Genomic DNA, 26826 nt, shown 5'->3' on the forward strand with positions numbered 1-26826 from the left:
ATGATGTACCTTTTTAAGTAATGTTAAAAAGATATTTCTAAATTTATCCGGCGGGGCAAGAAATGGAGAATTAAACGCAAACTTCAGCTACAGGATGCTAAAAAAAAGGAGAATTAGGACTCCTAGATGTGAAACTGTGTTTTGCAGCTTGTGGTTAAGTATATGGACGAAAGAGGGGGTGACTTTAAGAAATAAAATAGTTGTTGGAATTGGAAGGCCATGATTTAAAATTGGTTTGGCCCCCGGCTCTTGGTGGTGCAGTCCTCGCTTTACGTCCACAATGGAGTCCAACATTTCCGTCACAAAGCGAGACATTCGTTAAGGGAGTTTTGCCCCCATTTTATGGCCTTTTTTTTGCCACAGCAGTTCATTGAATCACCGCAGGTGTTAGCAAAAAAACATCATGACATCACTGTACACCTTTGTGCAATGTACTGTGGACCCCACTTGTGGCACTTCGGCCTCACCCATCTCTATCAGGAAGGATTCAGCTGGGCCTCCCAACGCTGCTACTACCTGGTTCGTAAACCACCATTCATGGCTTAGCCCTGGGTGCATCGGAGAGCCCAGCAGCTGCCCTTTAGAATCCAGGGCCCTCTCCCCCTTCTGATTATAATAATAATAAGAAGTTGGAAGGGACCTTGGAGGTCATCTAGTCCAACCCCCTGCTCAGGCAGGAAACCCTCTACCATTTCAGACAAAGGGCTGTCCAGTCTCTTCTTAAAAACTTCCAGTGTTGGAGCATTCACCACTTCTGGAGGCACACACACACACACACACACACACACACACACACCCCTAAGCAGGGCTGCAACTCAGACACCCACAGCCCCCCCCGGGGGGGGGATTAGTGGCATTGTAGTCCCCTAACCCTGCGAGGGGGGAGGGCAGAGCAAAAGTGGGCGTGCCCACATCTGGAGGGGTTGCTGCATGCCCTGCTCGTTGCTAGGATACCGGGCTCCGGGGGAGGGGGAGACGGGTGTGTGTGTGTGTGTTTACAGCCGCGTTCACACAACGCGGGTCGGGCACTAGCCTCGCAAGCCCGCATCCCCGCATCCCCCCCCCCAGCAGGGTCGGCTCCTGCCGGCCTATCTTTTGGATCCCTTTTGTTTTCTTCCATTCCTCTCGCCGCCCGTCTCGACCCCGGGATCCCGAGCGACGAATCCACACGACCCCGGGGGATGGGGAAAATCTCAAGCGCCAGCTAGGGGAGGATTTTTTAAAAAAAGAGGCTAACCCGGGTTCCGCGGGTCGTGGGAACGCAGCCCAGCTTTGCCAAGGGCTGCAGGGCTCCGCGGGGGCGGAGGCCGGCCGGGCTGGGGGGCGGGCCGGGGGGCGAGGCGGCGACCGGCCGCTATAAAGGCTGCCTCCGCAGGGCTCTGCCTCGCTCGTCCGTCCTCTCCGCTGCCCGGCTCGCTTGCTCGCCTCCCCGGACGCCGCCGCCGCCGCCGCGCTTCGCTCCGCTCGGTGCTTCGCTTTCCCCCCATCCCAGGTGAGCCCGCCGTTGGGGAGGGGGCTTTTCCTGCCCTCCCCCCTTGCAAAGGGGTCCCCTGCGCCTTTTTTTTCCCCGGGGGAGGGTCCCTCCGCCTCTCTCGGGGTCCCCTCTTCCTGTCTCTCCCTTTAGAACTGAATAGAATAGGAGCTGGGAGGGACCTTGGAGGTCTTCTAGTCCAGCCCCCTGCTCAAGCACGAGAAGCTAAAGCAGGGGTCCCCAACCCCCAAACCCACCCACCCACCCACCCCGGTCTGTGGACCGCTACCGAGCAAAGCCCCATCCGTGGGAGGCAGGCAGCACGCAAAACCACGCACTCTCGTCCCTTAGAATAGAATAGGAGCTGGAAGGGACCTTGGAGGTCTTCTAGTCCAGCCCCCTGCTCAAGCAGGAGAAGCTAAAGCAGGGGTCCCCAAACCCACCCACCCCCCATCTGTGGACCGCTACTGAGCAAAAGCCCCATCCGTGGGAGGCAGGCAGCATGCAAACCCACGCGCTCTCGTCTCTTAGAATAGAATAGGAGCTGGAAGGGACCTTGGAGGTCTTCTAGTCCAGCCCCCTGCTCAAGCAGGAGAAGCTAAAGCAGGGGTCCCCAAACCCACCCACCCCCCATCTGTGGACCGCTACCGAGCAAAAGCCCCATCCGTGGGAGGCAGGCAGCACGCAAAACCACGCACTCTCCGGTACAAGGGACTGTCTGGTCTCTTAGAATAGGAGCTGGAAGGGACCTTGGAGGTCTTCTAGTCCAGCCCCCTGCTCAGACAGATGATTGTCTAGTCTTGAAAGCCTTCTTTGCACCACCGGCCCCTGCCTGGCAATTGGGGCTGGGGTCTCCGCCTTGGTTCAGCTGGCCGACTGCAATGCCCATCTTTCCCCCCCCTTCCCTGCTTCCCCCCCCCCCCCCGCAGGCTGGAAGAGGTGGTCTATTGGGCTCCTGCGTTTGTCATTTCTGTAGGAAGGAAGCTGCCGGGGCTGCGTTCAAACAACCTGCTTTAACCAGGTTAGGTGCATCCAGGAAAGAGGCTTTCAGCCAGGATCCAAAGCTTGGTTGGGGTTCTTTTCCTGCCTTAATGAGTTGGGTGAGGGCAGCCTCTGTTTGTCAGTTTGGGAAAGCCCCCCAAAATGGGTTAGTTTTGTAAGCAGGCTAAAGGTGTTGTGTGAATGCAGCGCACAATTTCCAATAGGGATCCCGGCTTGCTTGTCCCCTCAGTCCTTGGAAGCATTTGACTCCTTCCTTGCGCTCTCTTTTTTTGGGGGGGGGGGTGTTCCTCCTTATCCCACTAATATTTGATGTGAACTCGGCCGTTGGATCGGTTTTGGGGTGATGGGTGAGCCCACAGAAAACCTGGGTTTGGCCAATAAACTATCTTTAAAATAAATTGGGGCCTGGCTGAGTTTATCACCAGTAGCTGCAAGGTAAGAGCTCAGATTTACCTGTTGATATCTTTGAATAAAATTCCAAACGCAAGTTTTGCCAAGTTGCTCTTTGGTTTGAAAGCCTAATTTGTGTGTGTGTGTGTGTGTGTGTGTGTGTGTGTTTAAGCAGTTTTTAAAATAAACCAGATGGTTAATTGCATCGCACTACAATCTGGGGATTGAGGGTTAAAGTTATTTATGGTGGATATGATGCTGCATCAGGACACATAAAGAGACCAGCAGCTGTGGATTAGCAAAGGCCTATTCAGTTTCTACATTCGAAATATATATAATATATAATCCACAGATAAAGTAATGGGATTTTAGAAGCAGGAACCACAATTTTATCCAATGTGCGTGGAGTTTGTGGTTTACCTGAATAGTAATAAATTATACTTTGGTGTATCCTTTATGTAGGGTAAATATTCACATGTCTTTTTATTTATATTGCAGTAGATCTTGGGTGTTTTTTTATCATTTCTTTATTTGTATCTTGGACTTACATTCATGTAGTTAACCTGATATTACTTGAAAACTAAATAAAACATTCTTGAGGGGGGAAAAAATTGAACAGGCTTTTTGTAACCAAGGTGAATCACGTTTTCTTCCATTTTTGCAAATTGGCTTCTGTGTTTAAAGTGCTGTGATTTCCTACAGTTGACCAACAAACTAATAATAATAATGATGATGATGATGATTGTTGGAAGGGACCTTGGAGGTTATCTAGTCCAACCCCCTGCTCAGGCAGGAAACCCTATACCATTTCAGACAAATAGCTGTCCAGTCTCTTCTTAAAAATTTCCACTGTTGGAGCATTCACAGCTTCTGGAGGCAGGTTGTTAATAATAATAATAATAGAGTTGGAAGGGACCTTGAGGTCATCTAGTCCAACCCCCTGCTCAGGCAGGAAACCCTATACCATTTCAGACAAATGGCTGTCCAGTCTCTTCTTAAAAACTTCCAGTGTTGGAGCATTCACCGCTTCCGGAGGCAGGTGGTTCCACTGCTTCATTGTTCTAACTGTCAGGAAATTCCTCCTTATTTCCAGGTTGCTTCTCTCCTTGATGAGTTTCCATCCGTTGCTGCTTCTCCTGCCTTCAGGCGCTTTGGAGAAGAGCTTGACTCCCTCTTCTTTGGGGCAGCCCCTTGGCTATTGTATCCCTCCAACACTTTAGGCATCAGATGCAACAAATGGATGCAACACCAAGCAGTAAATCAGAAAACCAATCATAGAAAAGTGGAATTTAGAATAGGGAAGCTGTCAAAAGCCTGCCTTGGTTGCTCTTTTGTGGATCCGAATATGTTTTCTTTTAATACAGTCTTGTAATTTTCTTGTGGCAGGAGGTGATGGGACCTGGCTGGGCGGGGCTTGGTGTTAGTCCTTGAATGGGAGACCACCAGGAAAGGCCAGTTCTGGAGGCTAGAGTGGGAGAGATGGGCAGCAAACCAACAGAATAAAAACAAATAATTTGAAAATACATTGCAGGAGAATGCAAACGGAGGTAGTCCTTGACTTACAGCAGTTCATTTAGCGACCATTCAATGTTACAAAGTTACTTGTCTGGAAATGCATAGGTTCTCCTGCTTGAGCAGGGGGCTGGACTAGAAGACCTCCGAGGTCCCTTCCAGCTTCTATTCTAATTCTACAACCTCACTGAGAAGAGTGTCTTGTGACTTTTTTTTCACACAACTGTTGCAGCATCCCCACGGGGTCATGTGATCAAAACTCAGACGCTGGGCAACTGACTCATGGTTATGACGGTGGCAGTGTCCCACGGTTACGCGACTCCCTTTTGCGCCCTTCTGAGAAGCGAAGTCAATGGAGACTTATAACTATAATTAATAAAGTTGGAAGGAACCTTGGAGGTCATCTAGTCCAACCTCCTGCTCAGGCGGGAAACCCTATACCATTTCAGACAACTGTAGGGATTCGCTTAACAATTGTGGCAAGAAAGGTCGTAAAATGGGGGGGGGGCAAAAACCCCTTAACAGTTGTCTCACTTAGCAACATCAGTTCTGGGCCCAGCTGTGATTGTAAGTTGAGGACGAGCCGTATAAATCGTTTCCACGCTGCTGCAGCTGAGATGGTCCTTCAGACCTTCAGAAGATCAACTTTTTACCCCAAGGCCTTCTCGCCAATTGGCTTCCAGAGGCTTATGCTGGTCGTCCTCTAGTTATGACTGGTCACAATGTTCCGATGGACTTACCGGGGGGGGGCACTTCTGATGGCACAGTTGTGGGTGCTTCATCACTGGAGATTTTTAAGAAAAGACTGGACAGCTATTCATCTGAAAGGGTACAGGGTCTCCTGCTTGAGCAGGGGGTTGGACTAGATGACCTCCAAGGTCCCTTCCAACTGTTATTCTGCTTGCCTTCCTTCCTTTTTCCCTTCCTTCCTTTCCTTCTCCATCACTGGAGGTTTTTAAGAAGAGACTGGACAGCTATTCGTCTGAAAGGGTACAGGGTCTCCTGCTTGAGCAGGGGGTTGGACTAGATGACCTCCAAGGTCCCTTCCAACTGTTATTCTGCTTGCCTTCCTTCCTTTTTCCCTTCCTTCCTTCCTTCCCCATCACTGGAGGCTTTTAAGAAAAGACTGGACAGCCACTTGTCTGAAATAGTACAGGGTCTCCTGCTTGAGGAGGGGGTTGGACTAGATGACCTCCATAGTCCCTTCCAGTTCTACTCTGATTGACGCACACCCCAGATTCGAAGTTCTGATGGTCCATCCCCCGACCACCCCACCACCACCCCCAGACTCTTGTTTGCACTTCGGGCGCTTGGCAACCGAGCTGAATTTACAGCCGTTTGCAGCATCCATCGTTTTGCGAGAGTTTGGTCAAAATAAAGGCGTATTTGTTTCCAGTTTTCAGCAAAAACCCTGAGTTTGATTAACGACTGGCACAAACAGTCGTAAAACTGGATCAGTTGTATGACTGACCTGCTGGACAACTGTCGTGCGTTATGACCGCGATGGGCAGGCTCCATTTGGGTTGTAAGCTGAGGACCGCCTGTAAATAGCTAAAATTTGGATGAACTCCATGGACTGAGCTGCACTTGACTAAGTTAATATTTGAATGCGCGGGGATTGGGAATCTTATCTGGAAATCGAAAAATAAATGGCCAGAAAAACTTCCTACAGTTAGCCCTCAACTTACAACCGCAACGCAGCCCAAAATTTCTGTTGCTAAGCGAGACAGTTGTTTGGTCAGCTTTGCCCCATTTTCCGACCTTCCTTGCCACCGTTGTTAAGGGAATCACGGCAGCTGTTAAGTTAGTAACACGGTTGTTAAATTAACCTGGCTTCCCAATCGATTTTGTGTGTAAGAAGATCACAAAAGGGGGAATCATATGACCCCGGGACACTGCGACCATCATAAATACAAATCAGCCTGAATTTTGATCACCTGGCATGCTGAAACGGTCGTAAGTGTGAAAAATGGAGATAAGTCCCTTGTTTTCAGCGCCCTTGTAACTTTGGTCACTAAGTAATCTGTTGTAAGTCGAGAACTACCTGTAAACTCCATTCAGCTGTTTTTCCGACTTGCTGCGAACTGCAAAAACGCGGTAAAACTCGGGCAAGAATAATTTCCCAGGGAGCAACCATAAAATCAGGAATGGTGGGTCGGAGGAAGGATTGTTCGCTTGGTATCTACTTGCATGCCTGTTTTCTAGTTTGCCTAAATGACTTTTTCTTCTTTTTCTGGGGTGTTGCATGGAAGATACCCCAGATGTGGTAGGATCTGGGCTGCGGCTGGCTTCACTTAAAAAGGATTTATTTTATTTTTATTTTAGTATCTCTGTTTTTTAATCACCCTGTAAAACGCCCTGCGGTATATAAATGTAATAAAATAAAATAAAATAAAATTTGTTTTAGTTTTGGTCTTCATCCAATTTGTTGCCAGCCTGAGCTGGTTCTGTCTCTGGGAATCGCTGAGTGTCAGGATGTGTAGCAAAAATTGTTGGTCCGAAGCCAGATCAACAACGGAGCCTTTGCTGAGATCTCCCAAAGAGAAACGGTTGAATCTAAGTCAATGTTTTCCAAGCTTCGGCAACTTTAAGACGGGTGGACTTCAACTCCCAGAAATTCTGGGAGTTGAAGCCCACCCATTTTTTAAGTTGCCCAGATTCAGAACCACTGATCTGGAAAGTCACAATAATTAATCATCGGTCGTAACAAATAATAAATAATAACCAGTACCACCCTATGTCCAGCTATTTTTTAATTTATCCTTTTATTTCTGCAGGATAAATATTATGATTTTTCAGTGTCGGCTTTCTGCCCATCTTTCTATGGCACGTCAAGGGAGTTCGGCTGGATTTGTGTTAAACCAATTTGACAAATGGGAATCCTTTAGAGAAGCTTGATCAAACCGATCGATCGATCCTGATATACTTGAATAAGGTAACTTTGTTTTTGGAATCTTGAAAAGGTAGCTCCAATGAGTCTTGGTGCAAGGGATTCTTGACTTACGACTATGTGCCCCAAACCTCCGTTGCTAAGACAGGCAGTTGCGAAGTGACTTTTGCCCCATTTTACGACCTGTCTTGTCACCGCCGTTAACCGAATCACTGCAGTTCTTAAGTGAATTTTATAGTTGTTAAGTGAATCTCGGTTCCCCATTGAGTTGGCTGGTCAGAAGGCTGTAGAAATGGATCACGTGATCCCAGTCACTGCATCCGTCATAAGTACATGTCAGTTGCCAAGCTTTCAAATTTGGATCACGGGACCACGGGAATGCTGAAAATGGTGTAAGTGTGAAAAATGGTCCTAAGGGATATTTTTTTCAGTCCTGTTGTAATTTTGAACGGACACTAAAAAAAAATGGGTCGTAAGTCTTCCTGCCTTTAGCCGAGTCTGGGCTGCAATGTCCCACAGGCATGGGGAAAAAAATATATATTTGGAATCACGCTAAATTTTGTAAGAAACTCCGCTTTTTAAAAATGCCAGGTGTTTGAAAACAGTTGGTTAAAATGGTTTGGGATTTTTTACAAGGATATGGATAACTAGCGGGATAGAAAGACCCCTCCCATCCCATGTTTGGAAAAAAAGCGCAAAGGGAATTTTAAAAGTTTTTGCAGTACTAGTTAGTAGACACAAGCCATTTCTATAACAGCAAAATTAATCGGATCCTCAAATCAAAAATCAAAAATCCCAAAGGTGCTTTTTTCAGGAGGCAACTGGACCTCCTTTTTTTTCTTTGAAGACATTTCGCTTCTCATCCCAGAAGCTTCTTCCGCTCAAATCAAAGATTCATTTTTTTCTTCTTCCAAGCATGAAGTGGTTTCCAAGTAGAAACAAAACCGATTAAGTTTATATATGTGTGTGTGTGTGTGTGTGTGTGTGTGTGTGTGTGTGTGTGTGTGTGTTTTAAGTATTTGTCAAGGCTTTTTGAATGCACCTTGTTAATTAACTCTTTCTTTCCTGCTTTGGCCTGACCCAAGGCTTATCCACAGGATATAGTCAACTTATGACAGCTCATTATTTGTGTAAATTATTCAAATTGCTAATAAAGAATTTGGGAGGCTGAGATGATCATTTCGAACTTCTTATGTTCTCATCAGTCAGTCATACCCTTTATCTGAGATTTGAACCTGGGCTGATTATATATTAGGCAGTTGTTTTAACTTCCTGAGCCACAGGTTCTTTCTCTCTTTTATTAGCTAGAAGGCAAGGGAAATATGTGTTAAGTATTTGTCAAGGCTTTTTGAATGCACCTTGCTAATTAACTCTTTCTTTCCTGCTTTGGCCTGACCCAAGGCTTATTTTATTTATTTTTTTATTTTAATTCAATTTATATCCCGCCCTTCTCCGAAGACTCAGGGCGGCTTACAATTTAAGCACAAACCAATGTGCTTAGCAATAGCCTTCATTCTATGTATATGCCTGCTTATTAGGGCTTTCGGGGGTGCCCAAGCGGCATTATTACAAAGTCAGCTTATTGCCCCCAACAATCTGGGTCCTCATTTTACCTACCTCGGAAGGATGGAAGGCTGAGTCAACCTTGAGCCTGGTGGGACTCGAACCTGCACTAATTGCAGGCAGCTGGTGTTACTTAAGGAGGCATTAGCCCACTGCTCCACCAAGGCTCCTTGGTGGATATAGTCCACCAAGGCTCCACAGGATATAGTCAATTTATGACAGCTCATTATTTGTGTAAATTATTCAAATTGCTAATAAAGAATTTGGGAGGCTGAGATGATCATTTCGAACTTCTTATGTTCTCATCAGTCAGTCATACCCTTTATCTGAGATATATGTATATATATGTTTTATTAATTTTTTAACAGAATCACCTTAATATTCGGTAAACACTGTGTTGTCTGGGTTTGCCTTTAAGACACATCCACTAACAGTTGATTTCTATAATCCACATATAACTTTACTTGATTTCCTCTTTTTCACCTAATGTTCTCTCTCACCAACCTTACGTTAATACGATTTTTATGGTTTTAATGAATGGTGATTGAGCATAAAAGTTTTCTAATATTTCTGATTCTTTTTCTTTAATTAAAACAGTCAGCTTTGCCCTCGCCATCAACTCCTCACCTTTACCATCCTTTCTGAGAAAATCAGAAATAAATGGGATTTAGGTCAAGCTGGGGGGCGGCCACCCAGAGTTTTGCAAATTACTCAGTTCGTAAAAGGACTTGCCTTGGTCACTTTCTCAAAAAAACGAGACTCAGATGTTTGCTGACTCACTTGGGCAGGGAAGAAATAACCCCCCCAAGCATTTTTTTTCTTTTGTTTAGCACAGCATCTGTAACAAAGGTTGACCCGAGATGGCTTTCACCAGCTCCCTCGGCCCTAGGCAGGTGCTAGATTTACATCCCCCATCATCCCCAGCCAGAAAAGTGCTGGGCTGCACACAGCAGTCTTGGCTCTGCATTCGGCACAAAGAGTAACAGAGGTGGTCCTTGACTTATAACAGTTCATCTAGTGACACTTGAAAGTTACAACAGCACTGAAAAAAGGTGACCTCTGACTGTTATTCACAGTTATGACCGTTGAAGTATCCCTGTGGTTTATATCTGGATTATGTGGGGATCATAATACCCACCAGGTATTATGATCCGTGGTGACACAGTGGTTAGAATGGGGTACTTCTGCTGCCTGCCGGCTGCCTGCAGCTCAACAGTTCTATTCTCACTGGCTCAAGGTTGACTCAGCTTTCCGTGGTCGTAAAATGAGGACCCAGATTGTGGGGGGCAAATATGCTGACTCTGTAAAGCGCTTAGAGAGGGCTGTAAAGCACCGTGAAGCGGTATATAAGTCTAAGGGCTATGGCTATTGGTTCCTTCCTTCCTTCCTTCCTTCCTTCCTTCCTTCCTTCCTTCCTTCCTTCCTTCCTTCCTTCCTTCCTTCCTTCCTTCCTTCCTTCCTTCCTTCCTTCCTTCTCTTGCTGTGGCAAGACTCCCTTCCTTTTGTGGGTCTTGTCGTCCCAGTTCAGAGACTCGTAAAATTGAAACCCGGAGGGGCTGACAGGCGCTTGATCTGTGCGGAGCCCACCATGAGATCCATTTTCTAGTGTAGATTTTCGGGGGTCACAAAAAATGGTGATGGCTTTACTTTCGCTAAACGTGAATGATTTGTTCAATAATGTGGGCGCAGGCCCTCAAAGTAATGTATGCCCTTTAGACTCTCTAAAATCATGACCGGTAGCCCTCAACTTACAGCCATTTAATATGATGATGATGATGATGATGATGATGAAGAAGAAGAAGAAGAAGAAGAAGAAGAAGAAGAAGAAGAAGAAGAAGAAGAAGAAGAAGAAGAAGAAGAAGAAGAAGAAGAAGAAGAAGAAGAAGAAGAAGAAGAAGAAGAAGAAGAAGAAGAAGAAGAAGAAGAAGAAGAAGAAGAAGAAGAAGAAGAAGAAGAAGAAGAAGAAGAAGAAGAAGAAGTTGTTGTTGTTGGAAGGGACCTTGGAGGTCATCTAGTCCAATCCCTTGCTCAGGCAGGAAAACTTCTACCATTTCAGACAAATGGCTGTCCAGTCTCTTCTTAAAAACTTCCAGTGTTGGAGCATTCACCACCTCTGGAGGCAGGTTGTTCCACTGGTTAATTGTTCTCACTGTCGGGAAGTTTCTCCTTAGATCCAGGTTGCTTCTCTCCTTGATGAGTTTCCATCCGTTGCTTCTTCTCCTGCCTTCTGGTGCTTTGGGGAATAGCTTGACTCCCTCTTCTTTGGGGCAGCCCCTGAGATACTGGAAGACTGCTTTCAAGTCCCCCCTCATCCTTCTCTTCATTAAACTAGACGTCCCCAATTCCAGCAACTGTTCCTTGTATGTTTTAGCCTCCAGTCCCCTGATCCTCCAGTCCCCTAATAGTATAGACATAATATAGAATTAGAAAACTGGCAAAGATTATGGAAAAGAAATGCTAAATTAACAAAAGCAGTGGCTTACAAAGAAGACTTATACAAAATGTTTTACAGATGGCATCTAACACCGGTGAGATTAGCGAAAATGTTCAAAAAGTACATCAAATAAGTATTGGAAATGTAAAAAAAAACAAAACCAGGTATTTATTATCATATCTGGAGGACATGCCCTAAAGCTAAAAGATTTGGGTCAAAAATACACGTTTGGTTGGAAAAAATGACTAAACAAAATATAGATTTCAAGCCAGAACACTCTCTCTTATGCATAATAGGAGGAAGCTACGAGAAAGATTATATATATTTAATTTTATATATACTAACTGCAGCAAGAATTGCATTTGCCCAATATTGGAAAAATGGAAACATACCAAGGGAAGAAGAACTAATTAAGAAAATTCGAGATTGTGCAGAAAGGGACAGACTGAGATTAAAGATAAAAGAGAAAGAAGATTCAGTATACTTTAGGACATGGGACAACTTTTGCCAATAAGCACACAATAAGCAAACTGACACCCACTATAAAAACATGGCACCACCACAAACACGAAGCCGAACAAAAGCAGCACAACTCACCAGCTCAGGTCTAAGGCTGGCAGCTGAGACCAGCCCATCCACTCAAAACACACCTCCACCCAATCAGAACACACCCACCATTCAAAACACACTCCCACCCAATCAGAACACACTTAAACTCCCACCCAATCAGAGCACACCTCCACCCACAGAACACACCCCCTCTGGCAGTTTAAAAAAGAGGAACAAACAGCCACATGCTTCTCCCAGAAGAAGGAAGCAGAAGCCACCAGCCTGATGATGACGGATGGGATTCTGTCGAAATGTCGCTCCTACACCTTTAGTTCTACGCGGGGAAAAACCCGAATAACCAAAGATCCATATATATATATATATATATATATATAGGGAGAGAGAGAGAGAGAGAGAGAGAGAGAGAGAGAGAGAGAGAGAGAGAGAGAGGAGAGAGAGTCACAAAGCGTTTCGGTCATGTGACCACGGGATATGCCGCGACGGTCATAAGTGTGAAAAAGGGTCATAAGTCCCTTTATCCAGTGTTGTTGTAACTTTGAATGGTCACTAAATGGTTCTAAGTTGAGGACTACCTGTATAGAATAACAGAGCTGGAAGGGACCTTGGAGGTCTTCTAGTCCAACCCCTTGCTCAAGCAGGAGACCGGGCCTAGAGCATTTCCCGACTATCTGCACCTCTGTCGCAATCCATTAACACCCCGGAAGGTACAGTAGTGAATTTTAGGATTCTCCTGTGTTGATCAGACCGCAGATAATAAATATTCTTCTTTTTCAACTCTGCACAGACGGAGCTGCTTCCTCTGGCCTTTCGGCTCCCACGCGCCTCAGCCGCTTTACCTGGCTGCTTTCGAACCCTTCACCCCTTCCTCGCTGCCTGAAACCCTCCTGAACCCGTCCACCATGGTCGGATTTAAGCCCTCCGATGTCCCTCCGACGGCGGCCGTCAAGTTTTTGGGCGCCGGGACGGCGGCCTGCATCGCCGACTTGATCACTTTCCCGTTGGATACGGCAAAGGTCCGGTTACAGGTGAGCGCCTGGCGATGTTTCGCACTCTTGATTTCTCCAAAGGTGGAAGGGATAACCAGCAACTCCCGGGTTTCCCTCGGCTAGTCGTTGCCGACTCGAAGGTTGCCGTCTCCGAATCGAGGCCGTTGAGCCAGCGGTGTTCAAAGACATTTCCACAGTCACGCGTCTGTCGTGGCATCACAGAACGCCGTGACCTTCCCACTGAAGTGGTAGCTATTTATCTACTCGCATTTGCATGCTTTGGAGCTGCTTGGCGGGCGGGAGCTGAGGCAAGGATGGGAGCTCACCCCATCCACGTGACGCTCGGGTCTCGAACCCAGGCTCCTGGTTTTCCAGCTGACAAGCCCAGCGTCTTAACCACTGAACCGCCGGGCTGCCTGGTTTTGCTAGAGCCCAGGATTAGCACTCCACCTCCGGGGTCAACCAGGGTTGGCCTTCTCCAACCTGGTCCTTTAGGAGGGGGGATGCTTGCCCCAAACATCGGCTGGACGCATCAGGTTGCAGAAAGCTGAAGGCAATTCTCGGATCAGGTAACGACCAGCTGCAACGAACCATAGTTTCTTGTGAATAGCTAAAGTTGGTCACTTTATTCTTTGCCCTAGATACGGGGAGTCCTCGGCTTACGGCCAGAGCTGAACGCCAAATTTCCTTTGCTAAGCGAGACGGTTGTAAGAGTTCTGCCCCATTTTACGACCTTTCTTGCCACCGTTTTTCAGTGAATCGGTGCGGTTTTTAAGTGAGTCACGTGGTTGCTAAGTGAATCCAGCTTCCCCCGTTGACTTTGCTTGTCAGAAGGTCGCCAAAGGGGATCACGGGAAACCCCCCCAGGGAGGCTGCAACTGTCATAAATAGGAACCAGTTGCCACACGTCTGAATTTTGATCATGTGACCACGGAGTTGCTGCAATGGTCGTAAGCCATGAAAACCGGTCGTAAGTCACTTTTTTCGGGGCTAACTCTGAACGGTCAGACTGCTGTAAGCTGAGGACTGCCTGTAGTTTCTGATGAATACCGAAAGTCAGCAACTTTATTGCTTGGCGTACATTTTACAAGAATCTGCCCAGACTGTTCGTTTTGCCCTGGGAACGACCAATTAAGCCTTCGTGGATCTTGGGGCAGCTCAAGCTTATGACGCTTGTGGCTGGGCAAGGATTCCAAGCTAGGTCCTCACTTGAGTCCTCCTGTCCGGTAGGTGGCCGGGGGGGGGGTGCTGCTGGTGGGACACGCCTGTCTGCAATTGATCAAGGTTGAAAAATCTAACTCAAATCTAGCTCAGGAAGTTTCTCCTTGGTTGAAGGAGAGAAGCAACCTAGAACTAAGGAGAAACTTCCTGACAAGTTAGAACAATTAACCAGTGGAACTCCTTGCCTCCAGAAGTGGTGAATGCTCCAACGCTGGAAGTTTTTAAGAAGAGACTGGACAGCCATTTGTCTGAAATGGTATAGGGTTTCCTGCCTGAGCAGGGGGTTGGACTAGATGACCTCCAAGGTCCCTTGCAACTTATTATTATTATTATTATTATTATTATTATTATTATTATTATTATTATTATTATTATTATTATTATTATTATCACACAGTCAGCCAGATGTTCAGACTGGGTTTGGCATTTTTGTCTACCTATTGAGTCCTGGGATAGGCAGATGTGGATGTTTGATAGAATTACAGATCTCGTCATAAGATGGAAGCATTTCCTAGTAACGCCGCCTTTTGCAATTGACTACTGGCAAATTTGTCAATGCCAATAGTTGTTGTTGTTGTTGTTGTTGTTGTTATTGTTGTTATTATTATTGTTGTTGTTGTTGTTATTATTATTATTATCTCAATCATGGTTTGATCTCAGTCATGGCTGCTTTGGATTGTAAGACCTATTTTGGGGGCCCGTCGTCCTCCAGAAGTTGGGGACGCTCCATCGCTGGAGGTTTTCCAGAAGTGTTTGGAGAACTCTTTCTCCACGGTGGAGTAGGGTCTCCTGCTTGAGTCAGGGGCTGGACTAGAAGACCTCCCAGGCCCCTTGCAGCTCGGTGACTTTGATGCTCTGCCCTTCCCCCATTTCTTCCTGCTCAGATCCAAGGAGAGAAGGCGGCCAGCGTCGCCCCCAAAACAGCCCAGTATAAGGGGGTCTTCGGCACCATGGCCACGATGGTGAGGAACGAGGGGCCCAAGAGCCTCTACAACGGGCTGGTGGCTGGTCTTCAGCGCCAGATGAGCTTCGCCTCAGTCCGGATCGGACTCTACGACTCCGTGAAACACTTCTACACCAAGGGCTCCGAGCGTAAGTGGGCATCGGGGACCAGGTGGGGTGTCAGGGGTTCTCGCCACGAGCCCCAAAATTATGTTGCTAAGCAAGACGATTGTTAAGCGAGCCTTGCCCCGTTTTACCACCTACCTTGCCCCAGTTGAGCCACTGCAGTTGTGAAGTTAGAACAGAATTCTTTATTGGCCAAGAGTTGATTGGACACACAAGGAATTTGTCTCCGGTGCTGAAGCTCGCAGTGTACGTAAAAGCAATAAAGTGCTAAACCGTGATTGTAGTCATCGTAGTGAATCCGGCTTCCCCATGGGACTTTGCATGTCGGAAAGTCGCCAAAGGGGATCACGGGACACCGCCCCCCCCCACAGGGCACCGCAACTGTCATAAATACGAGTCAGTTGCCAAGCCTCCAAATTTTGATCCGGTGACCGTGGGGACGCTGCAGTGGTCATTAAGTGTGAAAAAATGGTCATCACTTCGAACGGCTACTCAGTGAACTGCTGTAAGTTTTTTTTATATATGATTTTATTGTGTTAATTTTATCGAAGCCTAAAAATACAACGGGGAAAAAATCGTAGAAAACTAAAAGAAGAGGGAGGAGGGGGGAAAGTGGGGATAATGTAAAGGAGAAAAGAAAAAAAAGGAAAAGGCACTGCCGTCCGACGCTCTTTAGCACAATAAAAATGGTATAGGGTTGTCTGAAATGGTATAGGGTTTCCTGCCTGAGCGGGGGGTTGGACTAGATAACCTCCACGGTCCCTTCCAACTTTTTTATTATTATTATTATTATTATTATTATTATTATTATTATTATTATTATTATTATTATTATCATCATCATCATCATCATCATCATCATCATCATCATCATCATCATCATCACCATCACAACCACAACGTTTTGCTTTTACACATTAGATATACAAGCTGTTTCCAAAACAGGAAGCCTGTCTGGTTCACAAAAAGAGGATCAAAGTTTCATGTATTTTTTTCCCCCTGGACTTTGGCAGATGCTAGCGTGGGCAGCCGGCTACTTGCCGGTGGCACCACGGGGGCGATGGCGGTGGTGGTGGCCCAGCCCACAGACGTGGTCAAGGTGCGATTCCAGGCCCAGATCCGGACAGATGCTGGACGGCGCTACCAGGGCACCTTGCATGCCTACAAGACCATCGCCAAGGAAGAGGGGGTCCGGGGCCTGTGGAAAGGTGGGTAAGGGACGTCCCCCAACCGTGTACCAGGGAACCCACCCCGTCCTGTGTAAGCCATCAGGGTTGGGGGGGGGCAAACCTGGATTGCATTGCAGGATTGCCAGTCTCCTGTCTTCCTGACAGCAAGAAAGGACAATTAACCAGTGGAACTGCTTGGCACCAGAAATCATGGGCGCTCCATTACTGGAGGTTTTCAAGATGAGACCGGACAGCCACTTGTCTGAGATCGTATAGGGTCTCCGGCTTGAGCGGGGGGGCTGGACTAGAAGACCTCCAAGGTCCCTTCCAACTCCTGTTCTGTTCTAGATCCAATATCCTATTCTATTTTGTTCTGTTCTGTTGTATTCTAGATCCAATATCTATTCTGTTCCATTCCATTCCTAGATCCAATATCCTATCCTATTTTGTTCTGTTCTATTCTAGATCCAATATCTATTCTATTTTGTTCTGTTGTTCTAGATCAAATATCTAATCCTATCCTATCCTATCCTATCCTATCCTATCCTATCCTATCCTATCCTATCCTATCCTATCCTATCCTATCCTATCCTGTTCCATTCCATTCTGTTCCATTCCATTCCATCCCATATATTCTATTCTATTGTTTTATTATATTCTAGATCCAATATCCTATTGTATTTTGTTCTATTCTATTCTAGATCCAATATCTATTCTATTTTGTTCTGTTCTGTTCTATTCTAGATCAAATATCCTATCCTATCCTATCCTATCCTATCCTATCCTATCCTATCCTATCCTATCCTATCCTATCCTGTTCCATTCCATTCCATCTCATATATTCTATCATATTGTTTTATTATATTCTAGATCCAATATCCTATTCTATTTTGTTCTGTTCTGTTCTAGATCCAATATCTATTCTGTTCTATTCTAGATCCAATATCTATTCTATTCTATTCTATTCTATTCTATTCTATTCTATTCTATTCTATTCTATTCTATTCTATTCTATTCTATTCTATTCTATCCCATTCCATTCCATTCCATTCCATTCCATTCCATTCCATTCTATTTTAGATCCAATATCCTATTCTATTTTGTTCTGTTCTATTCTATTCTAGATCCAATATCTATTCCATTCCATTCCATTCCATTCCATTCCATTCCATTCCATTCCATTCTATTCTATTCTATTCTATTCTATTCTATTCTATTCTATTCTATTCTATTCTATTCTATTCTATTCTATTCCTTATTCTAATCCTTATTCTATTCTATTCCTATTCTATTCTATTCTATTCTATTCTATTCTATTCTATTCTATTCTATTCTATTCTATTCTATTCTATTCTATTCTATTCTATTCTATTCTATTCTATTCTTCTATCCAAATGCTATTCTATAATTCTATTCTATTCTATTCTATTCTCATCACATTCTATATTTCTATTCTATTCTATTCTATTCTTCTATCCAAATGCTATTCTATAATTCTATTCTATTCTATTCTCATCACATTCTATATTTCTATTCTATTCTATTCTATTCTATTCTATTCTATTCTATTCTATTCTATTCTATTCTATTCTATTCTATTCTATTCTATTCTATTCTATTCTATTCTATTCTATTCTTCTATCCAAATGCTATTCTATAATTCTATTCTATTCTCATCACATTCTATATTTCTATTCTATTCTATTCTATTCTATTCTATTCTATTCTATTCTATTCTATTCTATTCTATTCTATTCTATTCTATTCTATTCTATTCTATTCTATTCTATTCTATTCTATTCTATTCTAAATTTGATGGGGGCCACCACAGTTGGGGTCCCATCACTGCCAGTGCTCTTCAGAGTGGCACTCCCCCCCCAGGGCCAACATCCTTCTGAACCCCCCCCCCCAAGCCTACCAGCCTTTTGGAGGTCATTAAAGACCTGGAGATTTGCTCAAGGGGCGATATAACCCATTTGTTGATTATTATTATTTTTTCTCCTCCTTCTGTATTTTTCATGCTTTTATATATTTAACATTTCAATGAAATGGCTTGATTGCCTTCTTCTGTAATGAAGGATGCTGCCTTTAATTTGCATACTGAATGAGGGGGCCCTGTGTAAGTTGCTGGAATAAATGGTATTAAAAGAGCTAGTTTTCAACGTACGGCCGCAACGGAGCCCAGCATTTCCGCTGCTAACAGAACAGAACAGAACAGAAATTTTAGCCACCAGAAATGTTCGGCTCCGTTGCCCTCATACCTTGAGGACTACCTGCATGGTTGTTTGGGTGTTAATCACACGGCACATTTTGGCTATGGATTCTGCTGTGCCCTGTTTGACCTTGCTTCGTGCATCTTTTCCAAACCAGCCCTCCAGCCATTGACTGAACACTCTGCGCATGGCCCGTGAATCTCTCTGCAAGGCAGGCTGGCTTCCCCTTTTCTCAATGTGTGTTTGTGTGTGTGTGTTTTTCTCACACAACTAGGCACCCTTCCCAACGTATCCAGAAACGCCATTGTGAATTGCGCTGAACTGGTGACCTACGACATCATCAAGGACACCCTGCTCGCATACCGTCTCATGACAGGTGAGAAAGGTAGACTGCGCTGAGCCGGTGCGATCCTGCTCTTTTCGTGTACATGCAGTAGGGAAGGGTGTGCACAAGGCAGTCCTCGACTTACAGTCGTTCATTCAGTGACCGTTCAAAGTTGCAACGGCACTGAAAAATGGGACCTGGGACCCTTGTCCACATTAACGACCGTTGCAGCACGTGATCAAAATTCAGAAGCTTGGCAACTGGCATGTACATATGACGGTTGCAGCGTCCCATGATCCCCTTTTGCGGCCTTTTAACAAGCAAAGTCAATGGGCGAAGCCAGATTCACTTAACAATCGGGGGACACGCCCAACAATTGCAGTGATACACTTAACATCTGCAGCAAGAACGGTCGTAAAAGAGGACAAACCTGACGCAACAGATGTCTCGCTTAGCAAGGAAAATTTGGGGCTCAGCTCTGGTTGTGCGTTGTTCGTGAAGCTAAGGGGACAGGATAGTAGGAAGAACCACAATTTATTGGCTTGAATAAACAACGCAGTCAGTCCTCAACTTACGATGATTCATTTAGCGACCGTTCAAAGATACGACGGCATTGAAAAAAGTGATTTCTGTCCGCTTTTCACACGGCCGTTGCTGCACCCCCGCGGTCAAATTCAGACACTTAGCAACGGGATCCTATTTACGACGGTCGCATTGTCCCCTGGGGGGGGGGAAATCACGTGATCACTTTTTGTGACCCGGATTCACTTAACAACCATATTAGTACTGTAATAGCTGCGGCGCTTCCTTAATAACAGTGGCCAGGCAGATCATAAAATGGGGCAAAATTTGCTTAACAACTGTCTCGCTTAGCAACAGAAATTTGGGGCTCAATTGGGGTGGTACGTTGAGGACCACCCGTTATCAGGTGGGTGTTTCTGGAGGGTGCGTTGCAGCCCAGCCGCCTTCGGTCTCCGTTGAGCCTCCCCGTGTCTCCTCGTGCAGATGACGTCCCCTGCCACTTCCTCTCGGCCTTTGGGGCCGGCTTCTGCACCACCATCATCGCCTCCCCGGTGGACGTGGTGAAGACCAGGTACATGAACTCCCCTCCTGGCCAGTACAGGAATGCCATCCGGTGCGCCCTGATGATGCTCCGAGCCGAAGGGCCGCTGGCCTTCTACAAAGGGTGAGTCCAGGGGCAGCGAGTAGAGTTCACAGGCAGTCCTCCACTTACGACCACAATTTTTCTCTCTCTCTCTCTCTCTATATATATATATATAATATGTTTTCTCTATATTTCTATTTCTATCTATTTCTCTCGATCATCTCAATTTATGATCTATGTATCTATCATTATCTATCTATCTATGTATCATCTATTCATCTACCTATCTACCTATCCATCTCTGTCCATCTCTCTCTCTATATATATATCTATAACTCACTATTTCTCTCTCTATATATATATATATGTGTGTGTGTGTGTAAATTACAAAGAATTAAGTTAGTAATTTACACAAATATATTAACTGTCCGGTGTGACTACAGCCTGTTCAATAGCCTTCAAGATAGGCTGAAAACAGGAAATAAAGATTTGCCCCATGTTTGGGGCCTAGCAAGGTAATCTAAATAGTTAACATTTCACACACACACACACACACACACACACACACACACACACACACACACACACAGATATATATATATATGTATATGTATATATATATATATATATATATATATATATATATATATATATATATATATATATATATATATATGTAGATCTAGAGTCTCGGGTTTCTTCCCGCGTTCCTTTCATCTTCAGAAAGTTGTGGCGACGTTTCGACGAAATCCCATCCGTCATCATCAGGCCGGAGTGTTCCTCCTGCTGCTTCCAGGAGCAATGCGTGGTCTGGCTGTTCCTTTCCTTCCAACTGCCGGTGGGGCTGTGTTCTGAGGCGTGGCTGTCTTCTGATTGGGTGGATGCGTGGTTGTCTTCTGATTGGTTGGAGGCGTGGCTGTCTTCTGATTGGGTGGATGCGTGGTTGTCTTCTGATTGGTTGGAGGCGTGGCTGTCTTCTGGTTGGGTGGGGTGTGTTCTGAATGGGTGGGGTTTTTTGTTGTGTTGTAATATCCTGAGTGTTGTGATTTGGTGTCCTGAGGAGTGGGCTGTGTAGTGGCCTCCAGAGCTTTGGTTTGGCTCCGAGTTCGAGGACCTGCTATGTATCTCTGGTATGGGTCAGTCAGGTTCGTGTGTGCGTTCTTCTGTTTGGGTGATGGCACTTTTGCTTGACTTGTTCTGTCTTTTATGTGGGAGAGTTTTTGTTCTGGGTGTGGATGAGTCTTGCTGGGGCTGGTGGCATTTGGGGTTGTTTGTTGGTTTTTTAAATCCTTGTTTGCTGAAATTCGTTTCTCTATCAATGCTGGTTTCCAAATGGCATGTAGGCGGGAGGTGTCGTCTCGCTTGTTCATACTGTCTGGGTGTTTTTCTATTTCAATGGCTTCTCTGATTATTCTGCTATTGAGATGTTCTATTTTGGCGATTGTTTTTGTACCTTCAAAATTGATGTTGTGTCCCGTAGTGTTTATGTGTTGTACTAGTGAAGATGTGTGATCTTTCTTCTGTACTGAGTTCTTATGTTCTTCTACACGTACCTCTATTCTTCTGTTAGTCTGTCCGATGTATGTTGCTGGACAGGAGGCGCATGGGATTTGGTATATGCCCTGGTTTTCCAGTTCTATTTTGTCTTTGGGGTTTCTCAGGATGGTTGATATCTTTCTGTCAGTGTTAAATGCGGTTTTGATGTTATGTTTGCGTAGTACTTTACTGATTTTGTCGGTTGTTCCTTTTATGTAGGGCAAGATGGCTCGTCCGTTGTTCTGTTCTTCTTCTTGGATGTTTTTCTGTTTCGGAGTCCCCTGCTGAATCATATTGGTGATTTTGTTTTTTTGGAACTTGTTTGCTGTCAATATGTCTGTCAGGGTGTGTAGTTCTGTTTGTATATGTGTTTCATCCGCAAGGCATCTGGTTCTTGTTATTAGTGTTTTGGCTACTGAATTTATTTGTGCTGGGTGATGATGTGATTGCGCATTGAGGTAACGGTTGGTGTGTGTTTTCTTTCGGTAGACTGTGTGTCCTAGGGTGCCGTTTTGTTTTTTGTATATAAGTACATCCAGGAAAGGTAACTGGTTGTTTGTTTCAATCTCCATGGTGAATTTTATTTTGGGATGTAGGCTGTTCAGGTGTGTCAGGAAGTTTTCTAGCTCCTTTCTTCCATGGGGCCAGATCACGAAGGTGTCATCCACATATCTGAGCCACAGTTTTGGTTTGTTTGTGGTCTTTTCCAGAGCGTTAGTTTCAAATTCTTCCATGAAAAGGTTGGCGATAACTGGTGATAGAGGGGATCCCATTGGTGCGCCTTCTATTTGTTTGTATCTCTGGCCTCTGTGTATGAAGTATGTGTTTGATAAGCAGTGTTCTGCTAGTTCTATAATATGGTTTGGTGGTTGGTATTTGCTTCTTATTGTTGATAGAGCTTCTTGGACTGGCACCTGGGTGAATAGTGATACCACATCGAAGCTGACTAGCAAGTCTTTTTGGTCTATCTGTAGATTTTTCACTAATTCTATAAAGTGGTATGAGTTTTGGACATATGAAGCTGCCATTTCTGCATGAGGTTGTAATTGTTTTGCTAGGTATTTAGCTAAGTTTTGTAGTGGTGAGCCTATAGAACTTACTATGGGTCTTAGTGGGATTCCATCTTTGTGTATTTTGGGGAGGCCATATAGTTTTGGGCATCTGGATGACTTCTCCCTAGGAATGATTGTTTGTTGGGTTTCTTGGCTTATAGAAGTTGATTTTATCTTTTTCTTGGTGGTCTTTTCTAGATAGGTTGTGGGATCTGTATATATAGGTTTGTATGTAGTTTCTTTGAGTAAGTTGGACAGTTTCTCTTCATAGTCTGATGTGTCCATTACCACTGTAGCATTGCCTTTATCTGCTGGTAGTATGATTATGCTGTTGTCTTTTCTTAGGTTTTGCAATGCTACTTGTTCTTCTTTTGTTAGGTTGCTTTTGGGTGGTTTGCTTGTGCATAGGATGTGGGTGACTTCATGTCTGACTTGGTCTGCTTCATCTGCATTGAGTTTAGTTAAGCTGGTTTCAACTCCACATATGATGGTTTCTGTGGGAATTTTCTTTGGTGCAACAGCGAAGTTGAAACCTTTTGCTAGGACGTTTGTTTCTGCTGTTGTTAGTCTTCTGTGGGAGATGTTATGCACTACTTGTTGTAGATGTTGTTGTGATGTGGTTGTTTGGTTGTTGTAGTTTTCTAATTGTTTGAGTTTCTTTGAATGTCTGTTGTTTTTATAGATGGTCTCTGTTTCTGCTCTCCAAACCGCCAGTTGTTTCACTTTGTCCCATAGTATCGGGTGAATAATGTTGCTGAGTTTGAGATGTAATGATAGTAGGTCCTTGTTTGTTTGGTCATACCAGAGATACATAGCAGGTCCTCGAACTCGGAGCCAAACCAAAGCTCTGGAGGCCACTACACAGCCCACTCCTCAGGACACCAAATCACAACACTCAGGATATTACAACACAACAAAAAACCCCACCCATTCAGAACACACCCCACCCAACCAGAAGACAGCCACGCCTCCAACCAATCAGAAGACAACCACGCATCCACCCAATCAGAAGACAGCCACGCCTCCAACCAATCAGAAGACAACCACGCATCCACCCAATCAGAAGACAGCCACGCCTCAGAACACAGCCCCACCGGCAGTTGGAAGGAAAGGAACAGCCAGACCACGCATTGCTCCTGGAAGCAGCAGGAGGAACACTCCGGCCTGATGATGACGGATGGGATTTCGTCGAAACGTCGCCACAACTTTCTGAAGATGAAAGGAACGCGGGAAGAAACCCGAGACTCTAGATCTACACATACAGACACCCGCGAGAATCTACGAAAACATATATATATATATATATATATATATATATATATATATATATATATATATATATATATATACACACAGATTATTCAAATTGCTAATAAAGAATTTTGGGAGGCTGAGATGATCATTTCGAACTCTTTATATATATATATAAGTACCGTATTTGTCAAGGCTTTTTGAATGCACTTTGCTAATTAACTCTTTCTTTCCTGCTTTGGCCTGACCCAAGGCTTATCCACAGGATATAGTCAACTTATGACAGCTGATTATTTGCATAAATTATTCAAATTGCTAATAAAGAATTTGGGAGGCTGAGATGATCATTTTGAACTTCTTATGTTCTCATCAGTCAGTCATACCCTTTATCTGAGATTCGAACCTGGGCTGATTATATATTAGGCAGTTGTTTTAACTTCCTGAGGTTCTTTCTCTCTTTTATTAGCTAGAAGGCAAGGGAAATATGTGTTAAGTATTTGTCAAGGCTTTTTGACAAATATATATATTTGTCAAATATATATATATATATTTCTCTATGTAAATATTTCAACATTTCACTTGATCATCTAGCTCTGTCTGTCTGTCTGCCTATATCTATCTATCTATCTATCTATCATCTATCTATCTATCTATCTATCTATCTATCTATCTATCTATCTATATCTCTATTTCTATCTATCATCTATGTAACTATCTACATATCATCTATCTCTATCCATCTCTATATATCTATAACTATAGATATATAACTATATATATATCTATATATCAATATCTATCTATATATATACACACACACATATATATCGATCATCTAGATCTGTCTATATCAAGGGGGCAGTTATGAAATATAATTGGTATACTAACAATGGTTGGCAATTGATCTAATGAATTTGCCAGGAGCCTCCTCCGTGCTGTTTTTGCTTCCCAGAAAAGCGTTGAAAGGGGAGAGGATTTGGCTGGCTGAGGGATTCTGGGAGTTATTTTTTTTATTATTATTTATTGAACTTATATACCGCCCTTCTCCCGTAGGACCCAGGGCGGTTTACAAGGCAATTAAAACAACATTACAATACAAAAAGTTAATAACAATTAAAATAGATTAAATTATCCTTGATTAAAAATCTAAAACCCCTATAACTGATTAAAAACCCAATTACAGTTGAAGTCCACTCGTCTGAAAGCTGCCCAGGTGGGAAAAAAAAACCCAGGGCTTTAAATCCCCCTGATTTCCTTAAGCAACATTTTTCCCTTCTTTCCCCCCTCTTAGCTTTACACCCTCCTTCCTTCGCCTGGGGTCCTGGAACGTGGTGATGTTTGTGACTTACGAACAGCTGAAGCGTGCCCTGATGGCTGCCCGGGCATCGTGGGGGACCCTGTCCTGAGCGGACCGGCGAGGCAAAGTTTAAACTTTTGCCCCGATCCTATAGATCCATTCCCTCCGTTCTCCCGACCGATGCATTTCTAAAACTCTGTGGATTTCCCGTTTTAAAATGTTGGAACAGTTTTACGCTTAACACGTCTCGACCTGGATGTAGCTGCTGATATCTGCAGATGTTCCTGCTCTGTCTGTCTCTCTCTCTTTTTTTTTTAAAAAAAAAAGTAATTTATCTTGCTCGGACCATAGTCCAATCTCAATTTTAACGCGCTTTTTAAACAAGCTGGAGAATCTGAGATGCCCGCGCCTATCTTACACTATGTTTACCTGAAGTCTTACTTTTGTCCTAGCTACCTTGCACACACCCCTTAAACACAAACGGATGGATTTTGTCCCACTCGCACACTCGACTTCAAAACCGTCCCAAAGGGCTTCACTTGGCCAGTTAATTAAATTTAATTAATTCCCCTTTTGGGACTCGGAAAGAATCGACTTTTCCAAGCCTGCTAGTCTCCCAAGGTGTCTTTCAAAGGTTGCAACTGTCTCCAAATTGCTGCAATGGGGGGGTGGGACTGCAGCCCAAATGTATTTGGGACACCCTCCTGCTTGGCTGACAAGTTCTTTACTCGCATTACAAAGCTAGGAATTCAGACCCTGAAAATTGCAAAGGAGCTTGAATCCAGATTTCCCGCGCTTTAACCGTTAATTTTCGGCGGAGCTGATTGAAGGACGATCTGGCTTGCCGGCGCTTTTGTCCAGCTGCAAAATTTTTGGGGAAAAGAAAAATGGCACTTAAAAGCTTCTTCGGTGGGCGAGCCTGCTGTGAAATTATTTGTGATGTTGTCGCAATGATCTTACCTTTTTTTAAAACAAAAATACGCGCTGCGCATGTCGATCTTTCTTCCTTTTTTTAAAATAAAGCTCAAGCAGAAAAGCACCCTGTGGTGTTTTTTTTCTCTCCATTCTATCCTCTTACAGCTGAAATCAGTTTGGGTTTTGTGTGTAGGTGTAGGTGTGGGTGTGGGTGTGGGTCAATTTTGTTCCTTGTTACTACTCTTGTGGCATCTGTGGGATAAGAGGTGGTTTCGGGAGGTGGCTGACTCAGCTGACTCGACTTATGACCGCGATGAAGGCTAAACTTTGCTGTCAAGCAAGACACTGGTAAAGTGAATCGCCCCGTTTTACGACCTTTCCCGTCAGAGTTGTTAAGTGAATCGCTGCAGTTGTTAAGTGACTTAACAGGATTGTTAAGTGAATCTGGCTTCTCCACTGACTTTGCTTGTCAGAAGGTCGCAAAAGGGGATCATGTGACCTTGGGACACTGCATGGATGGCACTTCCGGAAGTCTGTTCTAGGCCTTAGAGGCCCGGAGGATGCCTCTCAGGCCTAGAACGGCCCGCCGGAAGTGCGGGGATGCCACTTCCGGAAGTCTGTTCTAGGCCTTAGAGGCCTGGATGAGGCCTCCCAGGCCTAGAACGGCCTGCCGGAAGTGCGGGGATGCCACTTCCGGAAATCTGTTCTAGGCCTTAGAGGCCTGGAGGAGGCCTCCCAGGCCTAGAACGGCCTGCCAGAAGTGCGTGGATGCCACTTCCGGAAATCTGTTCTAGGCCTTAGAGGCCTGGAGGAGGCCTCCCAGGCCTAGAATAGCCCACCAGAAGTGCCTCCCAGG

General features: G+C 44.7%; 1 protein-coding gene across 1 annotated transcript; it reads left to right on the forward strand.

Annotated features, from left to right (window-relative positions):
* Positions 1 to 1402: 1402 nt before the first annotated feature.
* On the forward strand, positions 1403 to 26083 carry LOC308667441 (dicarboxylate carrier UCP2-like). Its single transcript, XM_081326653.1, has 8 exons — positions 1403 to 1492; positions 7153 to 7310; positions 12617 to 12857; positions 14924 to 15131; positions 16121 to 16315; positions 18764 to 18865; positions 19820 to 20000; positions 25050 to 26083. Exons 3-8 carry the CDS (start codon positions 12732 to 12734, stop codon positions 25162 to 25164), a joined length of 927 nt encoding a protein of 308 aa, XP_081182779.1. The 5' UTR covers positions 1403 to 1492; positions 7153 to 7310; positions 12617 to 12731; the 3' UTR covers positions 25165 to 26083.
* The last annotated feature ends 743 nt before the right edge of the window (positions 26084 to 26826 follow it).

The sequence above is a fragment of the Vipera berus genome (genome assembly GCF_964194415.1).
Source record: "Vipera berus genome assembly, chromosome: 4".
In the NCBI taxonomy this organism is placed as follows: Eukaryota; Metazoa; Chordata; class Lepidosauria; order Squamata; family Viperidae; genus Vipera; species Vipera berus.